Source organism: Tachysurus vachellii, chromosome 6 (assembly GCF_030014155.1).
Source record: "Tachysurus vachellii isolate PV-2020 chromosome 6, HZAU_Pvac_v1, whole genome shotgun sequence".
NCBI classification, from domain to species: Eukaryota; Metazoa; Chordata; class Actinopteri; order Siluriformes; family Bagridae; genus Tachysurus; species Tachysurus vachellii.
Window position 1 is genome coordinate 14,841,076 of NC_083465.1, and position 14,545 is coordinate 14,855,620.

Below are 14,545 nucleotides of genomic sequence, written 5' to 3' on the forward strand. Positions count from 1 at the left end.
CATACTATAGCTCTTCAGTAAACTAAAGATTGTTCTGCAATGTTGTCTTTGGAAAGCAGTCAGTTTCCTTAATACATGAAGCCATTCAAGAACATCATTCTTGTTTTGTGTAATTTGTATGATAGACCAACCAACATAAATAAAATGAAGTGATATAAGTATAAGCATTTAGATGCACTTTGTGTGCTCTCCATGTAGTAGATGGATTGGTTATGCTAAATTGCCTTTGGTACAAATAAGGACTCTGGATCCACTGCAACACTGAGTAGGATAAAGTATTTACAAAAGATGAATGAATGAATGAATGAATAAGTAAATGAATGAATTAATGAATTAATGAATTAATGAATGAACGAATGAATGAATGAACGAATGAATGCAAATTAAGTTACATGCCATTCATTTAGGAATTCATATTCTGAATGGATCTATATGCTTATCTAATTACAATATTTTTGGGCAAGCTATATAACCAAATAAAGAATTTGAATAGAATGCTCAAAAGTCGATGGAGAACATCTCTGATGCAAAGTTCTGTTACATTTGCCTTATCAACTTCTCTTTTAAATATAATCTGACTAAACAACTGCTGTTCATATGACAAAACCCTTGTGATATGTCTGGCAAATATTTTCGATTGTGTTCCAGATCCCAATACCTATAAATAATAAATGCTTAACAAATCTTAATCCATTTTGACTCTTTAATGTATTTCATTGTGTTTTATGCAGGAAGTAAGTATGTGTAAATCATAATATCTTTATGATTGTTTTCAAGATTAAGCTGCTGAGTATGCATAAAGACATACATAAGATGCTATGCAAGTTTCAGCTTGGAGCCATCATTAGTACAAAACAGACCAAGACTGAAACCTTACACATGAGGCAGCTGTTCTGTTGGAGAATTCATTTTAAGCAGCTGCTGATTCAGCTTCCTCTGAATTTTATCAGCTAAATACAGCTTATCTGATGTCCAAACACACAAACACACACACACACACACACACACACACACACACACACACACACACACACACACACGCACACATTCATCAACCACAGCTCAGTGGACAAGACAAAATTACGAGTTCTTTCATCTTATGGAGACAAAACGTCCTCGATGGGCTAAAGCTCGCTTGCATACCCAATGAGCTGAGACACTGAGAGAACTTGATCCACCTGGGCTCACTGCCCACACTACAGAACAGCAAACCACTGAGCCACAGGTGAACGGCAGAGTTGGCCAAATGAACAGAAGCCTCAAGCAGGATCAGTAATGGCAGTGAACTGTGGCAGTGCTTCTCAAAGAAGACCAGACAGAAGAATGAGGAGAGCTTGGCAATCATCCAGCACTCAACCTAGATGCCAAATGCATAACATGTCCAACTGACAGCAATATAGGTGCTTCACTCAAAGAAATATTTTAAGTAGTAAATATTTTATATGTAGACTCCTGCTCTCTATTTTGGATGTGTATGGAGCTCAGATATCATGAGTGTTGCTAATGGAAACACAAAAGACAATGTAAGCATGCGAATAAGTGAGGGTTTGTGAGATGAGGAGAAATAAGTGGCTTTGACATTGTGTTAATTCAGAATCTGGTGCTCTCATGTTTCAACATTTGAATCTTGGTGATCCCTTTGGCCCCTCGGTACCCGTAACCCTGGTGCTGCTCCTCCAGTCACCGAGCACTGCTGCCAGACACTGAGCTGCCACTTGAACAGGAGCCGGTGGAGCTGCGATCCTCAAAGACAGAGATTTCTATCTGAACCATCGCAGTCAAGGATTTTAACAGCAGATACAGAATTCTTTCTTAAATGCTGAATGTGCATGATATGCAATAAACTTTGATTTTATTTTACATTTGGTGATTAATATGTGTTATGGACAAATTGTCAAATGATTAAATATAAGTAAGTAATACAACACAACAGGGTGTGCTGTTACAGGAAAAATAATTCATACAGGGTCGATGTATGAGAGTTTTGTTCCTTTTATACCACCATTTATTTATTAAAAATGTATTATTATTGGTCATGTTTTATGTTCACCATTTATAATAACGAATGATAATAAATGTTAACTAATCAACATTTAACAGAAAACCTTATCAATTAAACCTTATCAATGAAAGGGTCTCCGTTGTTTGAAAGCCAATGTTGGTATTTGAAATCACCAAAACAAACACGCCCCTAACCCAAATGGGTCCCACCCCTGTATTGATAGCTCCACCCACACATACATACTTAACCCAGGCAACTAATAGAAAGAAATGTGTCTTTATCATAGCTGAAGGGAAGAGCAATACGATTGCAGATAAACAAACAAGCAAAAATGACACACAAGCATAATCATGCAAAGGGCGGCATATATTAGTTCTGTGAAACAAAGCAAAACCAATGTTACTCACCTATTGAGAAGGAAAAAAACAACCTCAACGTCTTAAGTAAAGTTGGCCGCATATTCACAGATTGTAGTTTCCCGAGTCAATAACTCCTGAGCTAAACGCTGTTACTACACAAAACGTGGTTGTAGCTGCCTCTCTACATTACTACGGTAGAAAAGAGGTGTTATTTGTGTAGTAAAAGCGTTTAGCTCAGGAGTTATTTACTCAGGAAACTCCAATCTGTGAATATGCGGCCAACATCCCGCTCCTTCAGTTCTCTCCAGCGCTGGAAAGCTGATCCTATATTAACACGGTCCTGCTTCTTGCCTTATCGTCTATCTTTGGTAGACCTTCAGTATCTTTGGTACCTCTTGGCCTGGATGTCTTATATTCAATGATGTATAGCCTTTCTTCGCTTTATTTCTTTGTTTTTATCCTCTATGTCAATGTTGAAACCGCTTTCTGCTAATGTCACACATGCGCACTGAACACTCTCTCTACACGCTACATGTTTTGTATTTGTTTTGTTTGTTGGCCTGACTCAGTTTTCTGAAGCATTTCTCAAACAACGGAGACCCTACCTTTAACAGCCATAAAAACTTTCAGAAATCATCCTCAAATAAATCAGAAATTATTAGATGTACTGATATTGATGTGTCTGTCTGTTGCTTCAGAGCCCTGTGATGAGTTGTTGGTGGACAGTGTGGAAAATAATACATTAGACAGTTGGAACTGTGGATAGTCGCAGTGTCAACACTGTGCTTGATGATCCACTGGAGTGACTGTCATCTCCTGACAGAAATCAGCCCAAATTACACAATTTCAAATAACGTTTCTTGATGGCTACTAGCACTTTTTGATTAGAATACTCTACCTGGAGACAAATATTCAAGACCTATGGCACATAAATAAGAAAGATCTGTTTGCACAATGCATAGTAAAAGGGAAAATCCAAGTAATTAATTATTGAATTATTAAAATAATTCAATCAGAGGTAGTTTTTTAATTTTTATTTTGTGATGTACTACTAAATAAGAATAATCTTATTTAAAAAAAAAAAAAGCATAAATCAGTAAAATTTATTAAGTTTGAGTCATTCACTTCTGTCTAGAGTACTACTGTCTCAGTACAAATCTCAACATGACTCAAAGGGTATCTGAGTCTGGATTCTTACCAAAGACAGCGTAGTTCATTCTAGCAAAACCTTTAAGCAATCCTAGATAAACAGCTTGCCTTTGCAGATCAAATCTTGTAATCATGTAATCTAAAGATCTTGAAGATTTGCATCGCATATAATCAGAAGCTCCAGGTATTCATTATTCAATGCCTAGACTCCTGTAACTCTCCTCTGCTCACCCTATCAGCTTATGCTGTAAAAACATTGCTGATGATCCGAAATGTAACAGCATGTCTGGTCTTCAATCGACCAAATGTACATAATACATCCTTTTCATCTCAGTCCACAGAATCCTGAGAACAATCCACAGAAGCTGCTTGCATAAAGTTCCAGCCTTTGATGCTTTCTATGAGATAGCCAGATAAATATGTAAAGGATATCACTCTCATGCCCCTCTCAATAGGGTCAGTGATAAGAAGTCCTCGGGGTGCATAGATGTTCTCATTCTGCTCCTGAATATACATGGAGATCTTCTTTAATACCTGCATAGACATGGGAAGGACATGATAAATTACAGTAGTTAACTAAATCACACAATAGAAATGCTTTACAGGAAAATATCTCCATGGAAGATGTGATATGGTTTTCATGGAGCTTAGGAGAGTTAAAACTTTGATGATACACACAGTTCACACACAGTACACATGCAGTTCATCACATAATCAAGGATAATTCTATCAGGGTTTAAATGATTTTAATACTGATAAAATTGGATTAAAGCAACTCAGTATATAACTTTTAGGAGAACTATTTTTAGCCTTGTTTCTAAGAAGAACTGTAAGCATTTTTTTTTTGCACACTAAATTGGTAGCACTATTTAAACAATACTATAGCCTAACAAGAGCTTGGGTTAATGTCTGTGTCGATTTTTGCATGTTGGTTTCTGTATTTGTGTGCATTTATCAGTTGGTATTTAAAGGCACTTGGGTTGAACTGTCCTACCTTACAGTATGCCTTTGCACCATGGTAGGATAGGGTTAAAGCAGTTATTGAAGATGAGTGACTGAATGATGAATATAGCCTAATGAAGGCTTGTTTTAGACTGCTTTGGCATATCATTTTTAATGCTGCCTGCCTGTTGCTTTCCTACTGCAATGAGATGAAACTATATGGTGTGCTTTTTCACTTTACATAATCAGCTGTGAAAGAAAGCAAGGTGCTGATGTGAAGGTACAAAGCAAAGTTATTTATAACCGGTCTAATGAGTTTAATTAGCATGAACTAACTTTGCACTGAATTATGGCATAGATTAATGGATTTGGAATTTTTTGCCATATGCAAATGAATCTGCATTATGAACTACAGATTCATCATGAGCACCATGATGTACATCTGAGCTTTGTCCAAAGACTCCAACTAAGAGAATTAATGAAATGAAATTCTATAAAACTACCAGTTCTGTGAGATTCTTCAACACCTTTGTTGAAACCATTGGTAATCTTTTCTGGGTGAAAGTTCTGTTTTAAAGCACATCATAGATATTATGACAATATAAAACAATACATGACAATATAAAAGCCACTTTTTAATCTCATTAGTACTTTACATTACATTCTTCTTGAAATGAGATAACGATATGATCACTTTTTTCCCATATATTTGCTTTTGCTGTTCTGAAGTTTATTTCTGCTTCCGTTTGTTCTGAAGTAAAAAGATTTTCTGCCAGTATAAAAACAGTGAAAATGATGTTTCACTCATGTGTTGCTGGAAATATGATTAAATACTAAGTTCTTATGTTAATCTTCTACTATACGATTAATAAGCTTTGACGTTTAGAAGAAAGAAATCACATCAGCCATCTATGATCATTTAATTTATAAGAAAGTGATCTTAAGCATACTGTAGTTGTACGTTTATACATTAAAATGACTCATTCTTTTTCTCAGTTTCTTTGACATGTGCTCAGTTGTTTGACTTTGATGAGGAAGATTTTATCAGGGTAGCTTTTGGCGTACGTGCCATCTGTCCATGTCTATTCACGTGTGGCATTCTGTCAGCTAAAGCAGCAACAAGAAGATTCTTCATGGGTGGCAGTTTTATTATAGTTTATTTCTAAAGCGCGTATGTTAAGCGATGTACTGCACTGGTTAATGAGATTCAGCTGATGTGAAAATCAGGACAAACATAAACAAGACTGCTTCTGAAATTTCCAAGCAAGAGAGAGGAGATGAAAGAAAGAGGAACAAAGGCTTGTAGGTACAGTACAGTGTGTTTATTTCATATTTCATAAGGAGCAGGTAAGGCAGATCTGGACAGGTTAATTAGCTGCCTTTTAGAATCGGCCACGGCACAGAACTCAGAAATTGAGGTGCAGCCACTGGCAAACAGGTGCAAGCACTTTAGTTTGGAGTCACAATATGAACTTGTAAGTAAATGGATGCATTTGTAAGCATGGCGGATCTGAGTACATCAAACATCAGAACATCTTTTGACGTGCTTTCATAAACAATTTCCGTCTGCTCTTCTGAATACATGTGTGGTCACACTTGAATGAGGTAGCACGTCAAAACCAAAATTCAATCTTTACAAGAACATTGCAAGCTTTAAATGACCGAGGTATCTCTTTCATCAAAGCTGGCTATGTGTAAGGACTTGAGCAGAAAGATGGTAACTGCTGATTGTGGAGTAAATGGGTAAAAGGAAGTACATCTTGATACCTTCTCATATCGTGTCTCCATGCAGAGGAATATAATGTAAGCTGACACACAGGCCATGCAGCCCTCCAGGTAAGACTGACCGCTGATTTTCTCGGCCTCCGCGTAGTAGTTATTGAGCGTCTTCACTGTGTCCTCAAACAGGGTCCGCTCGATCTGCAAAAAACAGCCAATTCATTAGTAAAGAAACACATGCTGATACATCTCAAGCCACAACCTTCCTCCTTCCTGCACTTTATAGACACTTTTACTGTTAAAATCAAGTCCAAGCACTACATGAAAGAAAGAAAGAAAGAAAGAAAGACACTGACACAACCTCTTGAGAATGTTTATGTCAAGCTACTTGTATCTGCTGATGGCCAAAAAATAGTAATCATAAACTTTTCCTGCAGTCATTTTTGTTCACACAAACTGGTAACTATAAATCTTTCTGAGCAGCGATTTTGTGAAATTCTGTCTGGGTGTGGAGCATTTATCATCTGTCATATTTTATGAATACTTCAGTGTTTTTAGTAATATTTCAGTGTCCAGTGTTGACATGTGTAAAAATCATCTAGCTTGTAAATATCATTCATCTTTCCTGTAGTTGCTACAGTTGAGATACTATTAGACATTTAAAAGACAGCATCATTCCCTGCAGTATCTCATATAAAAATGGATAATGTGATACATTAACCACATGCCGGTGTGTGCGTTTCTTTCACTGCCTAAAATGCATGGAAGACACTTTTTTCATTCATTGAACATCAATTATCTCACTTTTACAATTTTGGCTGCATTTTGCTCTTGTAACAGGATGAAGTGAAAGTAACTAGGATAAGGATATTTTTAGAATGATTTAATATACAAAATGTGCTTAACTTGCATCCATGCTTATGTATGTAGTCCATGTGACCATGTCAATGTTAGAATACTGCAAAGTCAATATGCATTCTTCAGAACCTACTGTATAATGGGTGACTCATGGAATAGTCTCAAGGATTAGATGCTGAATGGATATGCAAATATTAATTCAAGAATAATAAAATTTTTTAAATAATTTTAATAATTTCAAGACAGATATAGTGTGCACAGGAGAGGCAAAAACCTGCAATTTACACATTTTTTACAAGATTCTACAAGGTTTAGGTTCCTTTTTAACAATGCACATGGGTTGCACAAGAATATGTATGTTTTCTTTTTTTTTTTAGTCGCCTCTGTGATCCACCCACCCTGTTGCTGAGTTCTGCTGGAGGTTTGGTGTGGAACTTGCAGATAGTGCCCTCGCTGTAGTCTCTCTGAATGAACACCTTGGTGGCTAGTGAGGCAGTATGCCTCAGATCCTGAAGGTTTTGGAGCTACAAAATACAATAAAATTTACATTTATTACACATATACACACAAAGTACAAATGTGCACAATGCAGAATTATAAATGTTTTCTCTCTGAGTGTTTACTGGCATTCATAATAATTCTATTGGTTTCTTGAGCTAGTAACAATATGCAAAATGTCTGAATGTGTATTCAGAATTCAGACATAAAATCTAATCCATTAAAGAAGCAGAGCATTTTCATAAAAGAGTGTTTCAAACACTGAATTATAGACCTATGTATAAAGGACAGGATGTAGCAGAAACTAATATTTCCAGCACTGAATTATTCCACCAGTGATGGCTGCAGGCAGATTTGTATAATTCCCTAAATTAGGTATAATCTGTCTAAAATGTCTTATTTTCAAAAGTGAGCATCCTGTGCTGCACATACTGTATTACAGCATTCAACCGTACTAAAGAATAAATTAAACAAAAAAAAACAAAAAACCAAATGTGATGTAACTAGTGGTGCTTATATATTATGATCATTGATTTAGTGCAGATTTAATTTTTAAACTTGAACATGATCTTTTCTTGAACAAAGATGAACTGTTCCATATTCATTGTGCAAATATAAAAAAAAGGTTACATACTGTAGCACCATTTGCTCATCTTGCTCATCTTAAGTTCTTAGTTGAAGTATTATTGCAGTTACAAGCAATGAAATTAGTTCAATGCCTTGCTGAAGCCCTGGTATATAATCCCTACCATCCCCTGGTATATAATCCTTTTTATCAAATTGTTTAATGAGTCAGCTAAGAGCTTGCCAAAATTAATTCTTCTGTTAGGCCAGGATTCTCTCCCTGTACTGTCTGCAATCCAGATCAGCTTAATGGATCAGATAAAGAAATGTTTTTTAATAGATGCCTAAATCAGATTAAATACACACACAGCCATAAAAAAAAAGGATTTTCTAAGCTGTGTAGGTTAGATGACTTTAAGAAACTGGTGTTCGAATGGACTGGCTGTAAATGTGCTTATGTTCTTGTGTATTTTACAGGCCACCCATTTACCAAGCATTCAGCACCAAATCACAGACTGGCAAAGTTCATGCTGAAGCCAACTGAGGGTAAAATATCTCTAACAAAACATTCTTCACATAACTATTGCTGCCATCAATCTTTAGCGAGGTAAGTACTGTTTCCTTAATTGTCTGGAAGCCACAAGTATTGGTCATATAGAAAGGAAGCTCTGTAGATTATCTATAGCAGCAGTAGGCAACAAGAGCACTGGGGTGAATGATACTACGTATTATAGTGTTCATATGCAATTCCTGGTTGATTCCAGACTACTGGACTATTGTAATGCATTACTAGGTGGTTGTCCTGCATCTTTAATAAATAGCTACAGTTAGTCCAAAATGCAGCTGCCAGAGTTCTCACCAGGACAAGAAAGAATGATCATGTAACCCCAATTTTATCATGTCTATGCTGGCTACCTATTAAGTTTAAAATTGATTACAAACTGCTGCTACTTATGTACAAGGCTCTTAATGTTACATGGTTTAGCGCCCATGTATCTAACTAGTCTTCTAACACGTTACGATAATTCAGGCTCTCTGAGATCAAAAAACTCAGGACCTCAGGTAGTTCCCAGAATATCTAAGTCTACTAAAGGTGGTAGAGCGTTTTGATATTTAGCTCCCAAACTTTGGAATAGTCTTCCTGATAGTGTTCGGGGCTCAGACACTTTCCCAGTTTAAATGTAAATTAAAAACTCATCTCTTTAGTCAGGCGTACACATAATACATCCCATAATATTGTGCACTTACATCAGACTTGCAAATATTATGAACAACAGCTATGTTAATCCCTCTCCACTGCTTCTCTCTTTCTACCTATCTCGAGGCATCCAGAAATTGTACCAACTCCGATTGTCTTCCGTGCAACAAAGATTTTGGACCTCCACTGAGATGAGGCCGACTCTGTGAAAATCCTGAGGCATCTACAGATCTACCAGCTCCAGTTGGACTCTGCGATAGATTATAGAGGAGATGTGAACTCCATGTGGTCTTTTACATCAATGCACCATTTGTCAGACTGTATATTTATATTCACCCATTGTCCAGTGTCACCCATATGAGGATGGGTTCCCCTTTGAGTCTGGTTCCTCTCAAGGTTTCTTCCTTTCATTCTACGGAGTTTTTCCTTGCCACTGCTGCCTGAGTCACCTCAGACATTGGGGATAAATACATATTTATACATAAATACATAAATTCATATCTAATATTAATCTTGAATTTTGTATTCTATTAATCTTTATATTATTCTTTATATTAACCTTTGTTCTCTGTTTATCTTCTGTAAAGCCACTATGAGACAATGTCAATTGTAAAAAGCGCTATACAAATAAACTTGAATTGAACTGAATTGAATTCCTTGGTCATCAGTAGGCGAGAATAAACAATTTTTCCATCCCCCTCTTGATATGTTAGAGATTATTTTTCACAAAAAATGATTCAAAATCTTCTTTCTTCGCATCTTCTATCTGTGTGTGTTTCTATGACTTTTTTACTCTCAGCCCTGCAGTGAGTAGATCTAGCTCAGGCAAAATTCTTATCTTATAAAATTATGAATGTATGAGGGTTTGCTAAGAATAGCACAATGCACAATGTAGAATTGTGCATTCTCACCTGAGCAGGCGTTATAAGCCATTCTAGGAAGATTCATACAAAGTATCACCCTGTAAGAATGAACTTTTAAGCTGGAGACTTGTTTCCTGAGTTGAAATCCATCGACTGACTAAACAGTCGCAGCAAGTTTCAGTGTAATAAACTACACAAACTGTGCTGCAGTGTGAGCACCTGTGTTGTGAAGTTTCATACAGTGTGAGCAGATTTCTGATGCAGTTTTTCACCGTCATGTTGAGAGACCAAGTCAAAAGAGCCCTTGAGGAACCCTTCTGTACTATAGTGCACCCTGCATCTAGGTTAATGAGGCTGGCTTCCTAAAGTTGCAGAAACAATAGTTTCTGAATTGTGGCAAGAATAATATGAAACAGTCTGAAGCCTAAAAGGCATCTTATGTGTCTTGCCATCCATAAAGTGCAAGAATCTTATCCACTACTAGGCATCGTCTCTGTATACTATGTTTGTGTGCATATACTACATCCTTTTTTAAAATGGAACTATTGGGCAGCCTTCAATAGTCCTTTTATTTCCTCTCAATGAACTTAATCAAACAATTATTGCTTATGAAACTAATTCAAAGCAGCCAAAATTCCCCACATGCACAGTAATGCAGCCTTAAGCCGAATGAATTCAATAACATGGAATGGTTATAATGCTCTCTGTCCTGTAACTGTGGAGGTGAATCTAGGACCTCTTCATTTACTAATGTAAAATGAATTAGTTGATGATGCAGAAGAATACCAAAAACATGGACAGCAGTGAGAAATGATAAGGAAGCACAGACAACTAGAATTAGAAACAACTTAGAATGTTTCAAATGAATGCAAGATTAACCAGTGGATTGAAGCAGGAAAAACTTGGTGCATACAAATCATTCACTGAAATATGCATTACAGCAAGATGCTGCATTGCAGATTGTGAGATACTCTATTAAAAACTGCACTGACATGGAGATAATGTGGGATGACAAGACCATTACAAGCCTTAAGGCAAATTGTGACAGTATTGTTTATGGCAGTTCAGCATTTTTCCAACAAATATTTGCTTGCTTTGAGCTAAGAGTGAACTTGAAGGCATGAATGCACACATCTTCAATTGTTCATCTTTAGCAACTGATTTATCCTGGTAAGGGTTGAGTTGGATCCTGGAACACTGGGATTATGGCCAGGAATTAGGGCCTGGATGAGGTGCCACGCTTTACACACTTATTCACACACACTTCACACCTACAGGGTCACTGCTTCAATCCTGAGCCTTGATTATTGTCTGTGCAGAGTTTTACAGTTCTGTCCCATGTTTGCTCAATTTTTCTCTCTGTTATCCAGTATCCTCCCACTGTCTAAAAACATGCAGGTAGGTTACATGTCTGAATGTATGTATGCATGGTACTCTCCAATGACCTTGGGTCCAGTGTCATTCTGGAAAAGGATAAAGTGAGTATGGAAGATGAATGCATAAATATACAGTATAATCAAATAAATGAACATACAAACAAGTTTGTGGATGTATAATCAGCCATCAACAATATCTTAAGCTGGTATGACCAAAAGCTTGTGGACACCTGATCATCACAGCCCTATGTGGGCCTTCCACAAACATTTTCACAATAATTTATTATTGTAATATGTATTATTTTTTCACAAATATGTATAAAATTGCATAAAATGTATGCTTTGTATGCTGTAACATTTAGATGTAGATTTATCAGCAGTGGTAGCTCAAGTGGTCAAGGCTCTTGGTTGTTGATTGGAAGATCAGGGTTCAAGTCCTAGCACTGTCAATCTGCCAGTGTTGGGCCCTTGAGCAAGGCCCTTAACCCTCGATGCTCCGGGGCACTGTATCATGCATGACCCTGTGCTCTGAACCCAACCTCCAAAATATGTGCGGCAAAAGAATGTAATGTACTTGTGACAAAATAAAGGTTTCTTTCTATCTTTTATCTATTTCCTTTCACTGAATCTAAGGAGTTCAAACCTGTTCCAACTTGACAATGCCCTGTGCACAAAGCAAGCTACAGGAGTACAAGGTTGGAACAGAGGAACTCCTGTGGCCTACACAGAGCCCTGAGAAGTTTTATGCACCAGTCCAGAACAGCTCTTCATCAATGCGGAACCTAACACTAAAGGCAACTTAATAATGAGTTGAAAATGGGATTCAATTATTAGATACAAGTGAAGATGGGTTACTATCAAATCCAAACACATGCCTAAACATAAACAATTTATTAAGCAGCTAGATTGCAGGGATAAAATGTAGATTAATGTAATAGAAACTTACAGTACATGCACGTGAGTATTGCCACGTGGTTGCTTATTTACATATTTTACTTTTTCTGTATTGATCTTTTACAGGTTGTTAGTCATTCTGTCGTCCTGTATACAATTTAAAGGCTATTATTCGTAGTATATTAAATCCTAGCACTATGACATAACGATAGGCGCTTCAGACGGGACTCCCAGTGGTGCTTCCGGTCACGTGATTCATGTCAATACAATAACAGGTGAGCTTTGTCTAAAAGCTAGACTGTAGTTTACAGCATGAGTTTAACATCATGGTAAAAATTTCATTTTTTTTTCTTTTTTTTTTTTTTTTTTTTTACAAATTACTAGAAATTCTACTGGATCTTGCTGTAGAATAAACAAAACCTACACGCAATGAAACCGCTGTCCAAAGTGCTGATAGTTCATCTCAAAGAGTTTCTCAGCTGTACGAGTGTGTAAAATCACTGCATATCACTTTAACCTTCAAGTATATATATATATATATATATATATATATATATATATATATATATATATATATATATATATATATATATATATATATATATATGTATACTGGGGTGTATATACATATATATGCACCTGCCTTCTGCCTTACCCATAAATCTCTGTGCTATTTATAATATATAACAGAACGTACCAGGAACATACTGATTCCTCAACTTCACTTCTCCTCAATCGTTAAGGTTTTCCTCTTGCATGCAAATAACAAAAGAACCAACGCATACAGGTGTAGCGTGTGTGTGATATACGGCATCTTACCTCTGTCGCCATGTTGCCATGAGCCGGAGTCAGAGTCAGAGCTGCTCGACTCGCGTGAGGATCAGCTGAGGATTCTGTCAGCCGCGCGCGCGCGCAGGGTTAAAATCAACACCGTGTGCGTGCGCGCGCGTGTAGTGAAGTAAAGGAAAGGTAAGTACAAGGTTTTTAGGAAAACTGATAGAAAAAGACCAAAGGCTACAACGCATATATACTGTGTCCACATAATAGATTTTTTTTTATTTTATTTTTTTTGTAATGAACGTGTTGAATTAACAGATATAGAACGTTAACTGTTTAAGTCCTGCAAATGTTTGGTGAAATGTTTGGACTGACTGGATGGCACTTTACACTGCAGATGAACAATGATCTGAAGTATATTTAGAAAGCCATGCAAAAAGACAGAATGTCACAAGGGAAGAAACACAGCATCTGGTGATGTCTTTTAGGTCCAGACTTCAGGCAGTCATAAGGATTTGCCTACAAGTATTAAAAATGACAATTGAATATGATTTTGTGAGTTTATCCCATTACAGTTCAAGTATCCCTGGATTTAACCCTATTTTACTTTGTCCAATTGTAATAGAGTGTAATGTCTTTGAAAAATAAAAATTACTGTAAGCTAAGCAAAACACTTTGCCAATGTCAAGGAGATAAAGCCATAAACCCATTCACACAAGAATTTTTTTTATTTGTAGTATATACTAAACAAAAACTGAATAAAATGTAATTTAGAAATTAAATTTATTGTACATAATAACTTTAACCAAGGGTGGGTGTTGTATTAACAGCATCAACAAAACAAAAAAAGCATGAATGAAGAGCAGTCATGAAAATAAAGAAATAAAGAAATAAAGAAGAAGAAGAAGAAGAAGAAGAAGAAGAAGAAGAAGAAGAAGAAGAAGAAGAACAACAACAACAACAACAACAACAACAACAACAACAACAACAACAACAATAATAATAATAATAATAATAATAATAATAATAATGACTGCATACTTAAACTTTCCACACAGAGAAACAACACTGCACTTATGGCAAAAATTATTTTTAATAGAAGGCAGAACACATACAGTGATTATTCGAGAATTTTTAAATTATATGAAAATTCTTTCTAAATTATATGAAATTGTTTGTAGCTGTCAATTAAAATTCCACAAGACTGGGTGCCAGTTATATGAGTGGGGGGAAAAGCAGGTTGGAAACAGGAGGATGGTGGGTGGATACTTTGTAGATAATGACCAAAGCTAATTTGTGCCATCTGTGCTATGATCCTGCATCTCAGCACTGTGATTCCACCTGGC

The 14,545-nt window shown here is 36.4% G+C and overlaps 1 protein-coding gene across 1 annotated transcript; it reads right to left on the minus strand.

Moving 5' to 3' along the window:
• Positions 1-444: 444 nt before the first annotated feature.
• On the minus strand, positions 445-13,312 carry golga7bb (golgin A7 family, member Bb). Its single transcript, XM_060871380.1, has 6 exons — positions 13,242-13,312; positions 7,428-7,553; positions 6,220-6,372; positions 3,946-4,044; positions 2,430-2,432; positions 445-1,764 (listed from the first exon to the last, which is right to left on the minus strand). The coding sequence occupies exons 1-6, from the start codon at positions 13,251-13,253 to the stop codon at positions 1,681-1,683; spliced, it is 477 nt and encodes a 158-aa protein (XP_060727363.1). The 5' UTR covers positions 13,254-13,312; the 3' UTR covers positions 445-1,680.
• Positions 13,313-14,545: the final 1,233 nt, after the last annotated feature.